The 19,357-nt window shown below is 34.9% G+C and overlaps 1 protein-coding gene across 1 annotated transcript in view; it reads right to left on the bottom strand.

Annotated features, from left to right (window-relative positions):
* Ance-3 overlaps positions 1–19,357 on the bottom strand; it is a 171,547-nt gene that overhangs the window by 147,754 nt on the left and 4,436 nt on the right. Inside the window, exons 2-7 of the mRNA XM_053747257.2 lie at positions 7,632–7,790; positions 6,399–6,639; positions 4,936–5,018; positions 2,657–2,863; positions 2,008–2,177; positions 1,334–1,458 (exon numbers count right to left, since the gene is read on the bottom strand). Coding sequence (XP_053603232.1) covers positions 1,334–1,458; positions 2,008–2,177; positions 2,657–2,863; positions 4,936–5,018; positions 6,399–6,639; positions 7,632–7,790 — 985 coding nt within the window. The remainder of the gene's footprint in view (positions 1–1,333; positions 1,459–2,007; positions 2,178–2,656; positions 2,864–4,935; positions 5,019–6,398; positions 6,640–7,631; positions 7,791–19,357) is intronic.

Below are 19,357 nucleotides of genomic sequence, written 5' to 3'. Positions count from 1 at the left end.
CCTGGGTCCCAAAGGGCGTCCCAGCTCCGAATGCAACCGAGGACACGCAAAGATGAGGGCTAAGATATTAAATACACAATAACACCGGGTTCAGGCACAGATTTTACAGTTTGTCAATGAGTGAAGAAAACGCGTAATCCATACTAGGTAATATTGTAAATGCGAAAGTCTGTCTCTCTATCTGTCTGTCTGTTCCGCTTTCACAGCTAGACCACTAGACCGATTTTGATGAAATTTGATATGCATGTAGTTAAACATAGGTTACTTTTTTTTCAAAAATCATATAAGAACTATATATAATAGGGGGTGAAACTTTGTTCGGAAATCGTGTCTGTTCCACTTACGTAGAGAAATTTACGCGGGCGAAGGAAAGATTAACATTTTTAGAGAAATTTACATTTCTCTACGTTACAAATAAACTAGCTGCTGCAATAAACATTTGTTGCCATAGCAACACCAAATAGAATGGTCGAGATTTGTTGACGAACACCCAGTGTTGCCAGCCAACAATATAAAACGCCCTCAATTAATTTCTCATCTTTCTTGACAGACCTATGTAACCAATTAGGGCTCACATATATCACTATCATATATAATTATATTCATTCATTATATTATATAATCATATTTATTTATTACTATATAAAAAAAATCATTTTCAGTATACGGCAAAGTGCGAGTGGTACGTCAATGCGGATATCTCCACGAAGAAGACGAGGTAGAGGGAGAAAACATATGTCGTCGCCAGACAGGCAATGGAGAGCTCTTCGTCACGTATTGTTCATGCGATACGGACCTGTGCAATGCCGGTATCAAACAACGTAACTCTGCCTGGTTTAATGTGATAGCAGCCTTATTAGGAATATATTGTCATATTTGTTACTATTAAAATTGGTTCTTATTCTTGCGTTTTTTTTATCCTCTTTACTATTATATTACACGGACCCTTTTCCATTGCTTCGTTGCGTGTGCTCATCAGTTGCGTAGGCAAAGAAAATCCAGCAATGTACATCGAAACCACAAAGTTTGGCGAACAATTTGATGTAAACATAATAACATATTAGAATTATTTCAAAGCCAATGAAAGCTGGTTGAAAAAGTTTATACCTTTTAGACTAGCTTTTATTGGTTTCTCATCAATATTGTTGCATTCATGGCAAACACAATATTGAGATGATAACGAAAGAAAAGCTCTGTTAAAACACCTATTTGTAACACTTTTATCTTTTTTTTAATCTTATTTTTTTCTGTATGTTTTGTATTTTACTTTCATCTGTATGTGTGTGTGTGTGTGTGATTTACAAATAAATCCTATTCTAAAATCATCACTCACCAGGGTTGGCTCCGTCCCTGAAAACCTTGGGCTGGTTCCTGTAGGACAGGAAGTATTGGATGTGAGCCATCTCATGATGAGCTGTCACCAGGTCCTTCATGTCCACATGGGTGCACATTTTGATACTGAAATCGTCAAATTTTGGCATCATTCAAAGCCATTTTTATGCTACTGGCATGCGGCCAATGTGATGAGATTTACAAAAAAAATATTCAGTTCAACATGAGGTCAAACAATGACATAAAACAAACAAGTCTACTGCCGACGTCCAAAACGCAGCTGAAGAAAAGTACACATACAGAGTGATTTCTTATACATTGGCATTATATTATCTACATGCTCAGTCAATGGTACTGAACAACTTTTCGTATAAAGCAAACTTGAAATCGCGTAAAATTCAGCTAATCCATTCATTTTCCACAGGTTAGGTATTTAATTGCGTATAGAACAGTTGAATTTTTTTTTCGCGATTTCGGAGTTACTCCCGTACTAAAAGTTGTTCAGAATCATGGACTGAGCATGTAGACAAAATATTTCCAATGTATAAAAAGTCACCTTGTATAACTATGATATCAAGACAAACGGGCCAAAGTTAAGATTTTTCACACAAATCTCGGGATTTGAGACATGCCATAACACAGGAAGATAAGAATTTAAAAAAATTATCATCTCACCGAAAGTCATGGCGATTGCAGAAGTCCCAAGCTGATGGCTGGCAGTGAATATGTCTGTCTGGAGGCTGGTTGATGACACTGAGTGCCCAAAAGTCTTCTGGCATCGCTGACATATTCATGGACACGAAGAACTCTTCAGCGAGCTGGAAGATCGTTGTCGGGGTGTAGCCCTGAAAGTAAATAGCATATTTGTACTGGCACACTCTTAGTGAAAATCGCAGGACAGAGAGGATACGAGAAGAGGTATGCTCAGTCGTGGATAATTATGTTGAGCCGTTACTACGAGCTAATACTTTTTATGCAAGCTAGAATAAGCTAAATACATTTTTTTATCGACTATTCTCTCTCATCTCAGCGTGTTTCCAGTTGCATTAGGCCCTGTGACGCCGTGAAGCCAAGGTCAGCAAAAGAAACTATATATAATTTGGAATTACTGTGTTTTCACACCGGCCGCCTGGTTTGCTTATGTCAACTCTGCTTGGGAATACTATTGCGGCCTATCATCTACCAAGGCAATAAAGTACCTTAATCTCTTCGTATAGTATCCTTGTGAGGATATGGAAAGGAGTAGAAACCGAGTCTAGAAACCAAAACTACAAATGTTATCTACTAATAATATACCTCTATGTATATTAAAAGATTTTTTTACCTGTTGGTTCATCTCAGGCGTCACATCCACCAAGGTTTTGCCTGGGTATGGCAGAGTAAAAGGCACGATTCCGGACCAGCTCTGTCCCCACATGTCTCCCAGCACGTGGGCAGGGATGGGAGCAGACCTGGAGATCCTCTCGGGGCCGTATGCTTCGCGGAGCCGGCGACGGACGTACGCGTGGAGAAGATCGTATAATGGCTTCACCTGGAATCGATTGAGAATTTGGTCAGATACAATAAAAGAAAAATGAATGTTGGTTGAAAAGTATGTTTGTGTAAACGATATATTCGATTGGTATTTTCATTATTATTAATAGAGTTAATTTTTTTATACTACCAACTAGTAAATTGTCACCGTAGTCAGATTTTATGGCCCAGTATCTTTTGCTATAGTACCTTATAATTACAATGCATCTTTCACCCTTTAAACAGAAATAATGAAAGTAGGGTAAACCCACCAATAACTGGCCGTTTAAGAACTTTGGTGACTTTGAGACAGGTAAAGGCACTTTTGTACTCATATACGAGGGCTGCTATTTATGTATCCGGAATAACAAAATTAAACAAACATATATTATTACATATGGTTTTATTGTTTCTCGAAGTATTCTCCGCGATGATCTATGCACTTCTGCATACGATGAAACCAATTTTCAAAGCACTTTTTCCATTCTGATTGAGGTATGTCCAAAACGTGTGTTTTGAACGCATCAACGGCCTCTTCGCGGCTCGAAAAACGTTGACCACGTAATTTATTTTTAATGTTTGGAAATAAATAAAAATCATTGGGTGCCAGGTCGGGGCTGTACGGCGGATGACCCGTCAATTCAATCTTTTGACCCTCCAAAAAATTATTTGTTTCAGCCGACTTGTGGCGGCTAGCATTGTCGTGATGAAGTATGATTCTGCGTTGTGGGTTGTTCTTTCGTATTTTTTCAAAGACTTCTGGCAAACAAATGGTGGTGTACCATTCAGAATTAACGTCCTACTATTCTCTAGTGGCACTGTAGCTACATGTCCGTTGATACCAAAAAAACAAGCGACCATTTGCTTTAAAGTGCTTCTCGCACGAACAACTTTTGTTGGATTCGGTTCATCTTGAAAGACCCACACCGTTGACTGCTGTTTAGTTTCAGGGTCATAAGCATAGATCCAGGTTTCGTCACCTGTGTAGATATTATAAACAGCTTTTGACGTGCCACGGTTGTATTTTTTTATCATTTTCTTACACCAGTCGACACGAGCCTGTTTTTGATCTACGCTCAAGTTGTGCGGAATCCAACGCGAACAAATTTTTTTAACAATTAAATGTTCGTGTAATATCGCGTGTATACTCGTCATACTAATGCCCAGAGACGCCTCTATCTCGCGGTATGTAACATGACGATCTTGCATTACTAATTGTCGCACAGCATCAATATTTTGTTGTACCACTACCGATTTAGGACGACCCTCCTTAATTTCATCCGTGAGCATAGACCGTCCACGTTGAAATTCCTTAAACCAATAATACACAGTGGTTTTCGATGGTGCTTCATCTCCAAAAGTTAAAATCAGTTGTTCGATGCACTGTTTTTGAGTTAATCCACGCCGAAAATCATAATAAATCATCGCGCGAAAATGTTCACGAGTTAAATCCATGGCAATGAAGACAAGCTATTTTCAAAATTGGCGCCAATTGAAAAAAACAAATGACAGGGACATGAAAAATATTTATTCTCTAGCCGAAGAGTTCTATTTTCAAATGTTGTAATTACTTTTTAAATATTCTAGAATTATTGGCCAGTTCCGGATACATAAATAGCAGCCCTCGTATTTAACTTTTTTCTGATAGGTTGGTATAAAGGACATTTCTCACTATATGTATACATAGATTGTAATCGAAATAAAACAACATTTGATATTTTTATTTTTATTCAAATGAAATATGCAATTTTTCACTATTAATTGGCCATGAAATTTAGTACTAGTTTACTGGCTTTAATGAATTCAGTAACTGGCAACATAAAAAAAAACTTCACTAATTTACTTTTAAAAAAGAAGTTAGTTCTACTGGTAAAAAACCTTTACTGAAATCTATAAAATCCTGACTAATATAATAATGCGAATTTTTGAATACATGTGAGAATATATCTGAGCAACTCATTAACTCACAACATAGGTCTATAGAACCTGTAATTGCAGGAAGGATAGCTACTTTTTGCTCCTAAATTCCCATTTGAACGAAGCTCCGTATTATCACTCAAATAAAGTTAAACAAAGGCATGAAATAGTCACCTGTTCCCAAACTTCTTCAACCTCTTGTCTCAAGTTTCCTGATTCATACGGGAACATCCAATAGGCAGACGCGTCAGTGAAATCTGGAAACGTTGACATAATTTATTTAAATAAACACTGCTAAAAATAAAGGTTGCAGTTTGTTACATTATTTTGACGTGACAACGTCTTAAATTAGGTTGCGGCTGGGAGTCACTTATGAAAAAGTGTAACGCCCGGTAACGTTACGATGAGTCACCGAACGAGAGAGAGGCCCGCCGAATGCCTTGCGTCTCTCTCCCACTCAACTATGATCGGTCTGCCGCGCGCGTAAAAAGACGTTGTCACGTAAAATCTTCGCCCGTAAAACCGACTTTACAGGCAACCATTTTTTTTTTAAAGTTATTATATAAGAATATTACTAATAGCCTGCCTATTTACATTTAACAAATTCAGTCAAATTCATTCTTGATTAGTTTTTGGTAATACATTTAGGTAAATGTTGCCTTGAAGAAATGTTAAGGCAAACATGTTTAACTAAAAGTACGAAGACAAAATAGTGTTAGGCGCAAAACATCCAACTAATAATAAAAAGTGAAAATGTATTCATTCTTTGCCATACAATCTCACAAATGTTGAGAGAGAGATGTATCTAATTGAAGAAAATAATTAATTTGCCAGTTCATTTAGTTTGGAACGTGGTTATATTTTTTATATATTGTTCTGCTCAGGACTGAAACAATGTTTTCAAATAAATATTTTCTTGTAAAATCAAAAATCAAAATCAAATAATTTATTCAGAAATTAGGCCTTCACAGGCACTTTTTCACGTCATATTCTAAATGAAATGATGTTTACCAAAGCTACAAACTACTAGCATTTCGGAACGACCACTGCCGAGAAGAAATGCCGAAAGAAACTCATTCAAACAGTGTTGGTCCCTATTATGCCAGAAGGGCTTACCATTTTTTAAATATAAATTTATGTATAACTAATAATAATATATATTTTATATATATTAAATATTTTTATATTATATTTTTGTATAACTAATAATAATATATATCTAATATATAATTTATATTTATGTATAACTAATAATATAATAATATACTATGTGTGACTAATGGAAACAAGATTAATTTCATCTATATACATATAATAAAACAGTAAGTAGACTATGTCTGTCTGTATCGGAGATATTGAAGAAAAATAATTCATGGGGTCTTTCAAAAATTAAAAAGAAAATGTTTTCATTTTAATTCGTCTGTATGTTTGTGCGGAATTATATACGGTTTCCACAGTTACGGGTGAAGGTACGGTCGATTTTTAGTTACGCATATTCTAAAAATAGCACATTTTTAGAATATGCGTACCTAAAAATCGACTCGAAAATACTCAAAAATAATTCAGATCAAAAATAAAAATAGATACTATAAAACCAACCACCTTCGACAAAGGAACGAATATTGTTTCAAACTTACTATTTAACCTAGCTGCCTGATTGGTCAAATCCGCCAGCTGTTCATACAGATCCCTGATCCTCCTGCCCGTGTTCCTCCTCCACTCGGTCCACACGTGGGACAGCTCGTCCCAGTCTCTGGAGTGGGACATGATGAACTGCAGCTCCGGTTGGAGATGTAGCCCGCATTTGAACGGTTCATTGTACGCGCAGATCTCGGCCGTGTTGTAGACTGCTAGCATGTCGTTAATGATTCGGTTGTACTGGAATGATAGATGAACATTTATTAAAATAATCTCGGAATCATCCCAGCGTATTCTCGGTTTCTTGTTCAGCCGTTGAGCATTGGAGCCCAGGATACGCTTAAGCAAATAATTAGGGACGAATCGTTAATCGGAAAAGTTGTTAAACTATCGTCATCTGTATCGAAAACGAAGTATATTATTCCACTGGATTAAAAAACTAATTTTAATGTACTAATTTGGCATTTCTTCAGTTTTATTATCCCACTAATATTATAAAGGCGAAAGTTTGTATGTTTGTTATTAATTTCCAAACGGCTGGGTAAATTTTTAAGAAATTTGATATTGAGATAGTTGATGCCTTGAATTAACACATATTTTTATCCTGAAAGTAGGCAATTCTGTACTCAGACGAAAAGACTGATAATTAATAAATTAAGTACATACGATAAACCGTGAGAAACAGCGCGGGGTGTAAGTAATATATTTAAAATCTATACTATTATTATAAAGAGGTAGGTAAGCGTTTGTGAGTTTTTATGTTTGAAGCGGGTAATCTCCGAAACTACCGAACCGATTTCAAAAAATCCTTCACCATTAGAAAGGTACATTATCCAAGATTGCTATAGGCTATAGTTTATCTCAAAATCCATTTCGCTAGAACCAATTTACTTAAGTTTACTCCCTTGTCACGAGCTAATTGGTTACGCTGTAGCTAATGAAGCAGATGTCTTTAATGATAGCCTGTCAAAAATCATGGTTGTCGTTCGGAAAAATACATACATTATTATTATTATACGGAAATATTAATACATATTAAATTTATCTTACTTGTTTGTATATATATTTTATGTAATACGCATTATATATATTAATGTACTTATAACATGTCTTTAGTAACATGTTATGATGTTATAAAATTTTAATAAATAAATAAATAAATAAATAAATAAATAAAACATTCCCACGGGAGCGAAGCCCCGGGCAACATCTAGTAGGAAATAAATACATACTCTGTCAAGCTGGTCTGGAGGAAGCGCACTGGGCCCAATGATGGACAACAGCCGCAGTTGCCTGAACGTAGAGTAGTCTCTGACAGCCTGGCGTGGAATCAGCTGAGCTGCCTCCCACAGCCCACGCTGGAACAGCGTGTAGCGCTGTTGGGCATCCAACTGGAAAAACACAAATATATGTCAAAATCCTTGATTAAAGCTATAGTAGAGGGTAAGGTATACTTATTCGTACAAAATAAATATATTAAGTTATTATTGTTTTATGTAGTGACTAGCTGTTGTCTGCAGTTTTGTCTGTGATAGCCTATGTTCGACCTCGGGTCATTAACTTTATCAATTTCAGAAAGCATGACAGACCATTTCGCATTTGTTATTATGTGTATGGTTCTTGAATTAATATGATTATTGATCAATCCACTATACTACTACAACACAATACATATTTTATCCCTACTAATATAGTAAATGCGAAAGTTTTCGAGGATGTGTGTATTGTATGTATGTATGCATATATGTTTGTTTCTCTTTAAAATATAAGATAAAATTTGGTACACGGGTATAATATAACCTGGAATAACACATAGGGTACTTTTAATCCCGAATTTCCCACGGGAGCGAAGCCCCGGGGCGTAGCTAGTCTTTACATAAAAATATAATAAACGAGCTCGAAGCAGTACAGCGGATTCCCGAATCTGAAGGATCCGAATCATGAGGAATGGTTACTCCCGAGTAATCATTCCTCATGCGAAACATTTAGACTGAGCGGGTTGGAATTGAATACAAGTTCAGCGAACTGTTTCGCATGACAAAGTACAGTCGGCATGATATTTCCTAGTTGCCACCATCTCGACGACACGTCACGATACGGTTGCGAAACTTGTCTCTATGGGAATGTCCTCTAATCCTCCACAATGAGCTACGAGCTGTGTGAATTAATAGCATCTCATTATTCTTCGGCGGCCGTAAGGCGACCTCGGTTATCGTGCGTGCATATTAGTTATGATTGCTTGGTTGTCATGTTTACTTGGCTTGCACACTACGGAAACTGATGCGTGGTTCCCGCCCTAGAATAGGACCACTTCATATCCTCCCTAGGATATTGTATATGATAAGAATAATCTTTGTAGCGATCTTTAGGATTGGTATGCCAACTTAGGTAATATGGTTTCCCATTGCAAAAAACATCTGGCAACGAAAAACTTTACTTATCTACTTCGATCTTAAATAGAATCTATTTCAGCACTTCTCATTACGAGATCAATCAGTTTTTACATGTTCACAGATTGGAAAAAAATAATTAATTGAAACATGATAGCCAACAAAATCTATGTAATTTAAATATATATTTTTGCCTGCTTAGAAATAATCCAATAGATTTTAATATTATATTTAACAGTGAAGAATAAAATTAGGCGATGAACTAGATTAACCAACGGTTCAGAAAATGTATCTAGGATACACCTAGATGAACTAGGGATAAATAAAGATAACAGTATAACACCTAGGGGTACAAAAAGCATGGAACACCTAGGTGAAAATCATCTGAGCAATATGCCGGTTCAGTACCTTCTCAGCTACACAAGATTGTTTTGCAACTTGACCTGACTGGGGATCGAAACCGGTACCTCCAGTGTAGCAGGCATGAGCTCATCAGGCTACAAAAGTCGTCATTAAACAGTTCTTTGAAATGTTGATTAAAAATGCTTTAGTTTTAAGTAACAAATTTCTCCAAAATATATTTAGCGATGATTGAAAAAAAAAACATACATCTGTTTCGCATTTACAGTTAAGTAAGTCTGCTTGGGGTCAAGTGTGAACAATAAAAGGGACGTGTAATGGACAATATGCTACTAGAACATATCATAGTTATCTCTAGATCGTGACAAGGCGACGCAGATTAGCCATAATATGGTAATAATTAACTGCGTACTTAACCCGGCCGGTTTCAAGATCACCTCTCGTGGGAAAACGCCAGAACGCGTCATTTTGTTATGTAATAGTTAACTATTATATTATCCAGTTTATCGTAATATTCATTATTCTACATACACATTTAGGATTGACCTAGAAAATATATACCAATGTCAAAAAACACAAATTTTGACAGAAGATACGGATGACGAAATAGTGGATGCTGGGGTCCAACGCTCAAAGGGTGAAGAAGCTACCGGTAAAATGCTCAGAAGAGAGAGGGAGAGTCGGATGATTACACTATGGAAATATCAAAAAAATTACATCTCCCATACAAATTGCTTGACCAGTTTTTTAATTCTTCTTTCACTGTTTATGTCTTATGGTTAGGTTTATTTTTCGCCCCCGACTCAAAAAGAGGGGTGTTATAAGTTTGAAGTCGGCCGTCTGTCTCTCTGTGTACATGGCACCGTATCTCATCAACGGATAAACTTATTTAGATGCGGATTTTTTTTTATTTGATAGCTAATTTTTATGCGGTGGTTCTTAGATATGTTTGATTAAAATCGGTTCAGCTGTTTAATAGTTGTAGCGAAATGAATATTATACCGAGCTGTGTGTGCACAATTACAAGCTGGTCTAGGAACGAAATAAACCAACATACCAGTTGGTTTTCCTCACGCGCAGATTGTAAAAGATAATAAAAACTATGACAGAAAACAAGTGTGCAACTGTGCAAAGCGTCAGGAATTCAAAGGAAAGACTATAAAGTGGAGTATCAGATTCTTTCCATAGGCGTTGAGACAATTCCACCAAAAAGCCCACTTACAGAAGAACTTGGAGAAGGCATTGGCAATTCACTCCATTAATAGTGCCAAGAAAGTTGTTGTGTTTGTTTCATTTCACGTAACGACCACGATCCTCAGCCACGAGGAATACGACTATGAATAAGTAGCTAACAGTGGGCGTCAAGTTTCGCAATTCCCCATAAGGGATAAGAACGTGATTCTTTCTTTAGCGTATTTGCAATGAATTTGATTAACTGATGATTTTGTTGACTGTACCATCGTATAAGTTTACAATAAACAGTACTATATACTCAAGGAAGTAGGCATTAATTGTTATTTACATACATTAGGGTGGGAACAGCCGTGAAAATGTGGATATCAGATCAACGAGGTCGCGGTAACTTGTATCTGGGTTTTTATCTTAATTAGAGGAGGTGTCGCTACTTTTTGCACTATTTTATGCTACGAAAAAAGTTGGATCCGTTTCTGAGTAGTATTCTTAGCCGGTCGGTAAACTAAGTGGGCGTACGTAACACGAAACGCTTCAAACAATGTTTTTTTATGAAAATCTCCCAACACAAGAACAGCTACCTATCTATATCGGTCTAGTTTTAAAAAAGATCACAAAACGCAACCTCGTAATTTAATTGAAAATTTATTAAAATACTGGACGCAACCAATGAGGTTGTTTACCAAAAATTTGAACGCACGAACCGCTACAGACCGTGTGGTTCCGCCCTAGGGCCGCTACATATTCTCCGGTGGATTGCGTTCATTGACGTTAGGCAATCGATCGAAACCGATCGAAATTGTATGTTAAATTTCTACGCTATGTCTTGAATATTATTATTTTTAATTTAATTGACAATTGATATGCTTTGAAATAAAATTACAATAATTTATTGTATTGATCTGCTTGGAACCGGGTGCTTTTCTGCATCTACTTTCAAACAGACCTTTAATATACTCCATCGTCGAAGTTTATAACTATTGTAATTTTTATAATATTTACGTAATTAAAGTTAAAGTCACAGTCGTCACGCGATGCGACAGATTTAACTATTTTGACTTCGTCTGATGCCTAGTTGTAATGATGATTCACGCACTAGGTGATAATCATCTGGTGATACCAGACTTGACTCATCATAATTGCAGTAATCTTACTGTGACATGCAACGGCGTCTGATGTCATTTTTTTTATATATAATTTTTCTGAAATGGAATTTGTTATTGCTACAATTCAAATAAATTTGTTAGAATTTGAGTATGTCTTCAAACATGATGAAGTTAAACAATATATTAAAACTCGACGGTAAGTAGTAGTTATTAAAATTAAGCTTTTAATTGTAATGGATCAAAATAATTGACGGTAATAGAAATTTGATGGGAAGAATGATTGGAATCAGTTATACGAATCAACTGAAAGGAAAGTCAGCGTGTAGTTTCGAGACCTTAATGGAAAAGCCGAGGATAAAGAGATGAAACAGTATACCGACAAAAACATAGCTCTTGAATGATAAGGACCGATATACAAAAATATATTCGACAAATATCTATATCATAAAGAGCAATAGGGCTCAAAAAATGCAGAAATTCAAGACTATATTTTCCATTTTTATCTTTCTCTCTTATCAGTTCCTTCCCCATGGAGCCAGTGTCCAGGTTCTGTTTTCTTTACATTTCCTTCTCCGCTCACTATGGTATGGTTGTTTATCTCTCTCGCATCTGAGCTTTTTCCCGGATGCTTCATGGGCAATTGAGCGTCGGAGCCCAGGGTCCACTTTCCTACTTTTTATCGTCAGCATCCCTAGATGTCAGACCATTAGCTTTACTAGTTTATTAGTCAAGACTTTACTAGTTTATTGTTTATCTTGGTATGTGTTTACGCCTATAATATATACTTTTAATAACTGATACGTAAAAGTAACTGATCGTTAAATGAATGGCAATTCATCTAACGATAACTTACTGCAACAACATATGCAGAAAATCTCAAATTTCACGCTTTGCAATCAGATTCCCATAGTTATGCAAATTTCCACCTTGCTCCCCTAATATGGTCACCACAAATGTGTGGTACGTGCCACTGCGCAGTCAAGCACTTCTATTTATCATGCGAGTGACCATGACTTCTTTACTTGTTTTGGGACAATTTCAATTTGTACATTTTCTTGCACTAAATATTAAATAAATATATTAGGACAAATCACACAGATTAAGCTATATAAACATCCAAGACCCAAGCCAATCAGGAAAAGATTATTTTCCTTCAAGACCCGACCCGGGATCGAACCCGGGACCTCTCGGTTCAGTGGCAAGAACCTTACCATTACCTTATTTGTATATGTTATAAAATATAGTATCGTTAAGTTAGTATCCCATGACACAAGTCTCGAACTTAGTTTGAGGCTAGCTCAATCTGTGTGATTTGTCCTAATATATTTATTTATTTATTTAAATAAATAAAACATATTTTGGTCACAGAATTACTTTGAGATTAAGTGATAAATTAATAATTATAACCCACTAACTAGCTATGAACAAAACAATTCATAAATCACCGAACACAATTAAGCTGTTATACAAACCATCAATCAATTAAACAAAAATCATACAAAAACATTATCTAGAGTGATCCATTGATGAAAACGAGTTCAAGTTTACTACAAGTACTATCGCATGCAAAAATGTTATGCAAAAATATTATCTAAAAAATAAAAACCAAGGAGTTGAATACATTTCGAGTTCGTTTTTGTGTCTTATGGTATAACTAACGCCGGCTGTGCTTAGCTTCAAGTTAATGAAATAACCAAGTTGTTTTTCATATGGAAAAAGTGCAAACGTGGCTTTAACCTCATACTTTAGATTGGTGAGATTTAAAGTTAAATATATAAGAGCTACAAATAGCAAGACCCCATCTATTATCCCCAATAATACTTTCATACGTAATAACATATAAGCTCTCAGTCTAAAATGGTATATTATTGTCAATTTTTTCACATAGTGTTTAGATGAAACTCATTTTAATTGCATAATTCACCGAGAAATAATTGAATTTTGCGTATGCAAAATATTAATGACAGGAAATTATATATTCTTAGCACAATTCAATCTCCGTTTGGTTTTAAGGTCCTTGGAAAAAAATGATTTCACAAGACGCAGCATTTTACGACAAATTTACATGACAGTGCTAAATGAAGAGCTAACAGTACCAACTGAATAGTATTTTACTGATTATTTTGAACTTTAAGACTATCAAAATAGAGGTTAGGTTATATAGTTTTACTTACTCTTTCTAGTGTAAGGTCAGGTTCGACTTTTGTAAGTCAATTAGCGAATTGAAAACAACGTGGGCTGTGTTAAGTGTGCACTTGAACTGAAAGAAAACAATTCATTCGTACCATTATAATATGAAAACTAATACTATACAGCATTAAGAACTATTTAAGTTTCTTAATTTTTTAAATTTTCTTTTTGTGATGTCAAATACAAAAACACAACTCAACAGTCATAATAAAAAAAAAATATTGACACTTTGTCCTTATGCGGTAGTAATCTTCTTCTGTGTTGTCGTATTCTTCTTAATTTAACAGCTAATTAATTATTTAGTTAAATTATTTTTAGTACTTAAATAATTGCCACGGCAATTTGGTACCTAATTGGTGGTGAGTTCTTGTTGATGTGGTATATTAATAAAATATTGATAGATTAAATAAATACGAAATAAAAATAAACTAACAAACTGACAAAGACTCTTAAATAAATTATAAAATAAATTCCATAACAACTGCGCAATAACGACATAAGCTGACTTGTCAAAAACTCCTTGACATTGATCTACGATCTTCAAGCAGTTGCGTACTCGCTAGTACAGCACAGTGGTCACAATGTATATGAATAGAAAAAATAGAGTACAGTGACGTCATCGTCACGACCGTGAGACCACAAGGTTAAGGTGGCCAAAATGTGGGACAATTATGAGGGAAACTATACAATTTTATCATTATTAGAAATCGAAGTTAATACCCCATACTTGTGGTGGAAAAGTACAAAGAATGCCTGAAACTTTTCAATGTATAATAAGCAGCGGCACAGACCGCGCACGCCGAAAGGAGGGAAGGAAAAAGTGGCCAGTATTTTTGTTAAGTAAAAACTTTAGCGGCGTTGTGCACTTTTTGTTATGGGTAAAAAATGGTAAACTCGCGTCAGGACACGTGACCCTGATCGAAAATATGCACAACGTAATATTTAAGTTTTCACTTCTGCCGGCACTCCAGGAGTGCAAATCGGTTTTTTGTTGTTTTTTATTGTGTATACCAGCAGGAGGGAAAATATTTAACGGACAAATATTCAACTAGTACATTTCTGTTCTTACATTTTATACAAATGAATGGATTGATTGATTCTTCGTTTTCTTTTAGAGAGTAAAGCCCTCGATTTTTCTAATTCAATAGAAAAAGATGACTTGAAAGATCGCCGGTGATTTCGTTTTAATTTAATTCCAATAGAACTTTTACATTATCATCGTGCTATAAGGAAACATTTTCAATTAAGTTAGCTACCAGAGCTTTTATTTATACAGTATAAAAAATTGTTTATCTCAATAAAAAAAATCTTCGCATAATAAAAATCCACTTATTCCGAACACAATGGGGGATAAAAAATAGTTTAGGTGACGAAAAAAACGTATTACGTGATGGAACAGGGCATCACGAACGTGTCCGCACGTGGCGAGGACGACGGATTTTTTGATAAAAAAGTGATAAAAGCGAAAGAATAAATCTTGGAAATTTTTTCTTGGAAATTATTCATTCGTTGAGATTGCACACAATTCTTACTTTTTCTGAAGAAGAGATATAACCAAATTGCAATTTGTATTTGTATGTTTATCGAAGAAACAATGCTTAAATAACTTCACGGCTTTATCCTAGCAGTGGATTAAACAGAGATATCGTTTAAAATAGTTGAAGGCAGCCAATCCAGAACTATCAACCCCATTTCAATAAATAACCTCAAACATCCTCACATCAAAATGGCTGCCAAAAACGGCACAAAATGGCGGAAATCGTACAGTCATCTGTAATCGTTAGGGTCGTGACCTATAAGGCTTGGGACCATGGTACAATGAGACAATTCATTATTTCAAGGTTGACTATTGTTGTATGGGCCATTAAAGTAATCGAGGAGCTGTAGTGTGGTAATGCATCTAAGTGTGCATATGTGATCTTTACTACGACATATATAGACAGTAATTTCAGACGAGTATGTACGGCCCTCAATGGCATCCCTCCCTAAATGAAGATTTTCTCGATTGTCTATATACGCCATATATATATATATATATATATATATATATATATATATATATATATATATATATATATATATATATATATATATATATATATATATATATATCTCACACAGTGAGAGAGAGATGTATAGAGATGTAAACAAGTATATGTACGAGTATAGCTTGGAATATCCTTAAAAAGAATAGGTGAACTTATGAGTCAATAAAAAAACGGGAAATTTCTTCCTGAAGATGATCACTTTCTAGATTTGTGCAAAATTTCAATTTAATACTTTCTATTATTTAGAAAGTATAAGCGGAAATGATTGTTTATGTTTATTATTTTAGTTTATTGACGACCTCGATGGCGCAGTGGTAAAGTGCTTGCCTCTGAACCGAGAGGACCCGGGTTTGATCCCCGGTCGGGTCATGATGGAAAATGATCTTTTTCTGATTGGCCCGGGTCCTGTATGTTTATCTATATATGTATTTGTTATAAAATATAGTATCGTTGAGCTAGTATCCCATAACACAAGTCTCTCAGAACTTTGGGGCTAGCTCAATCTATGTGATTTGTATTAATATATTTATTTATTATGTCGTAGAATCTAGAATTTACTGCCAGAGTTCCATAACAACAACATCCTCTGTACCACCGTAACTAATCTAGACACCGTGATTTGGTGATTTCGTTCCTGTTACGCCATTTTGTAGACGACAATGGCGCGGATGTTGCCGAATAGTCTATGGTCAGTTATTGAGGTCTCATTGTTTATGGTAGCTGTTCTCGGAAACCTGAAGGTTGTATAACTATGTCATAGATATAATTTATTGATGTTTTTCTTGCTTATCATTATCGATTCATTCTTGTATCGTTAGTTAATTCTGCTGCGTTAATTTTGTAATTTAATTTTCACGCAAATTTCCAAAATTCATTACTTAGTACTCTGCTATCAAATATCTACGTCTTGAAGTTTTAATTTTAAAAAAATAGACAATATACTTTAAGTACCTAGTTAATATAGATTTATTTTGCAAGCGATTGAGGTTTTTTTTATGATTATGGAATAATGCAAATGAGTTCGACATCAATTAGATGAAGTTCCTTACGACCCGATTAAATTTTTATTCTTTTGTGTATGGCGTCAGTTCTGGGAAGCTTGTTCTACTGTCATCAATATAACTACTGGAAATATTGTAATATTATTAGAGTTGTTCTTGACTGATGGCATGCTAAGATCAATTAATATGCGTTGCACGATTTTACCATCAAATGATTCACATTATTTGTTGGGACATTTTAATAATCTGGTTTAGTTGTTGAAGGATTTATTTAATTACCGAAGTATTTATTTTTATTTGTTATTTAAAAATTTGTTGTGAAAAATACGAGCCTTACCAGACTTTCAACAAACTTTTTAGACAGCATTTTTATAATATATTTTTTTAAATGTTTATTGTTCTTTATGTTATTGTTCTCTGCTTATACATTATATATTATATAAACGTTAAAACATGTTTTGAAATTCTAATTTCTATAAGTTAATGATTATAAAAACTTAAGTCGTAAATAAACACCCTTTACCCAGTAGTGGGACAATAAAAAAACGGGAAGTAATGATTTTCCTTTAAATAATTCATAAACTAAAATTTGATTTGGTTTGACGTAAAATCAAAATTTTATTCTATTGTACTAATTGTTAAATCCATGGGAAATAATAATGAGATGTTTATCATGTTATTAACAGGGGCAAAAACATGTTAATTGTTGGACAAAACATGTGATAAAAATTAAGTATTATTCATAGGCGTGAGTGTGCATAGATCTGTATCGCTTGATATGTTTCTTATGACAGCCGGCGTGGGAACTATGTCGAATTAGGTCGTGATCAGTATTGGTTTTTTTTTATCAATGATTTTTTAGATCATAGCTAGTATTTGAAGTGTAAGTATAGCCTTATTTGTTTGTAAACATTCTTAACTTGCGATATACCAATTTTTCTGAATGAAGACAAAATCTTATTCGAAGTATTTTTACAGAAATTGGACATAAATTGTACATTAAATTAATTTTATGTTTATACTTTAGTTTTAATTTTATTTGCTAAAGTTAGTTTTTATTATAGGAAGGTTTGTCATTTTTAAATGGTGGTATAATGTAATTTTCAGCTTAATTGTATTATAAAAATGAAGTTTACTTGAGAGGCTTACGCCCAGCAGTGAGCAGAAAAGTGCTGTCTTATTTCCCCTCAATAAAGTCACATAATGATTGTGATATAACAAAGATATAAAATATTATAAACCAAACAAAAAGCCTTATGCTGAAGCTGATCAGTCCCCCGATAGAAAACGTAGGAAAGCAAGTAAACTAGTAATTAAATTCAATGGTAAAAGTCTCGCCTCTTAATTTGATAATAGATAGGACAAAAGTGTCCCCTCTCATATTTGACAATGATAATTTTGATCATAAACTTCGTTGCCATAGAATTAAGTTAACAAACGAAAAACATAAAAACAGCCAATACTAGACCCGTGGCTATTTGGATGACTTCCTTATGTTACGATCACACAGAAAAATACTTAGCCTAGTCATTCCATTCACATCCCAGCAACCTTGTGCCTATTTATTAACTCCGACTACTATACTTTTAATTATAATAACTATTCTGTGATAATTAACACAAGAATTTGCCCATAACGAATATTCAATTTATTCTACTGGAAAAAAAAAGCACGTGTTTCTTTGAAAAACAGATGTTCTCTGATCAAAAACCTATCTAAACAGCCCTATTGCCTTTAACCTTTTAACACCTGTTAATAAATGAAAATATCAGTAGGACTGTATTAACATATAGGGCTAATGAATAAAAGGTCCGGAGGTCTATAAATAGACGTGTATTCATTCGGAAAGATGCATGAACAGAGAGAGAGAGAGAGAGAGCGAGAAAGAAAACTAAATACAAAGTCATATATATACAATACACTCATCATATATAATATATGTTTAGAAACTATTAAGTAATACCCGGTTTCATATATGTGGCCTTCAGGACAGCAAGACTCAAGTGGAACTGCGCAGAATATATTAGCTACATGCCGCCAGATTGAATGGACCACAATATACAGAATTTCCGAAGAGAGCAGACATCAAGGTGGAACTCGAACAATATAGCTAGTTCTAAAATGGTTTCATCTTGGTTGGCTACATATCGACGAAGATAGTGAATTATGAAAGTCAAGAGCATTGCATAATAATGACACGCTTCATTAAGCTATTTCGAAAAAGTTTAACTTCTTCTTCTTCTTTGCGTGTCGATGGCAAATCAACGCCCTATTGGGTGCTACATATTATAAATATATTCTCGCCAGAACCCAGCCACTTCGATGGCTTCATCGGAAGCTGCCATCACGTCAGCCCGAGTACAGGTGTTTGGACTCGGAACAGGCGAGGAGATGAGCCACCGATTGCGGGGAGAAGCCACAATCGCACATGTTCTGAGACTGGTCAAGCATACCCCACCTAGCCAGATTGCACAAAGTTTAAGAACAGATGTATCACCCTATACTGCAACAATATCACCACACCTAACAATTCTCAAACAAAAACATCGACAATAACATACAGACATAACGAGCAACAATATCTCCGAGCAAAAACAGGTGAAGACACTAGTTTCTTCACAGTTGGAAACTACTTGCCTATCTATTGAAATCGCGTATTGTTCCGTGGGAAA

Source organism: Plodia interpunctella, chromosome 7 (assembly GCF_027563975.2).
Source record: "Plodia interpunctella isolate USDA-ARS_2022_Savannah chromosome 7, ilPloInte3.2, whole genome shotgun sequence".
Classification (NCBI taxonomy): Eukaryota; Metazoa; Arthropoda; class Insecta; order Lepidoptera; family Pyralidae; genus Plodia; species Plodia interpunctella.
This window is presented reverse-complemented; position numbering and strand designations above follow the sequence as displayed.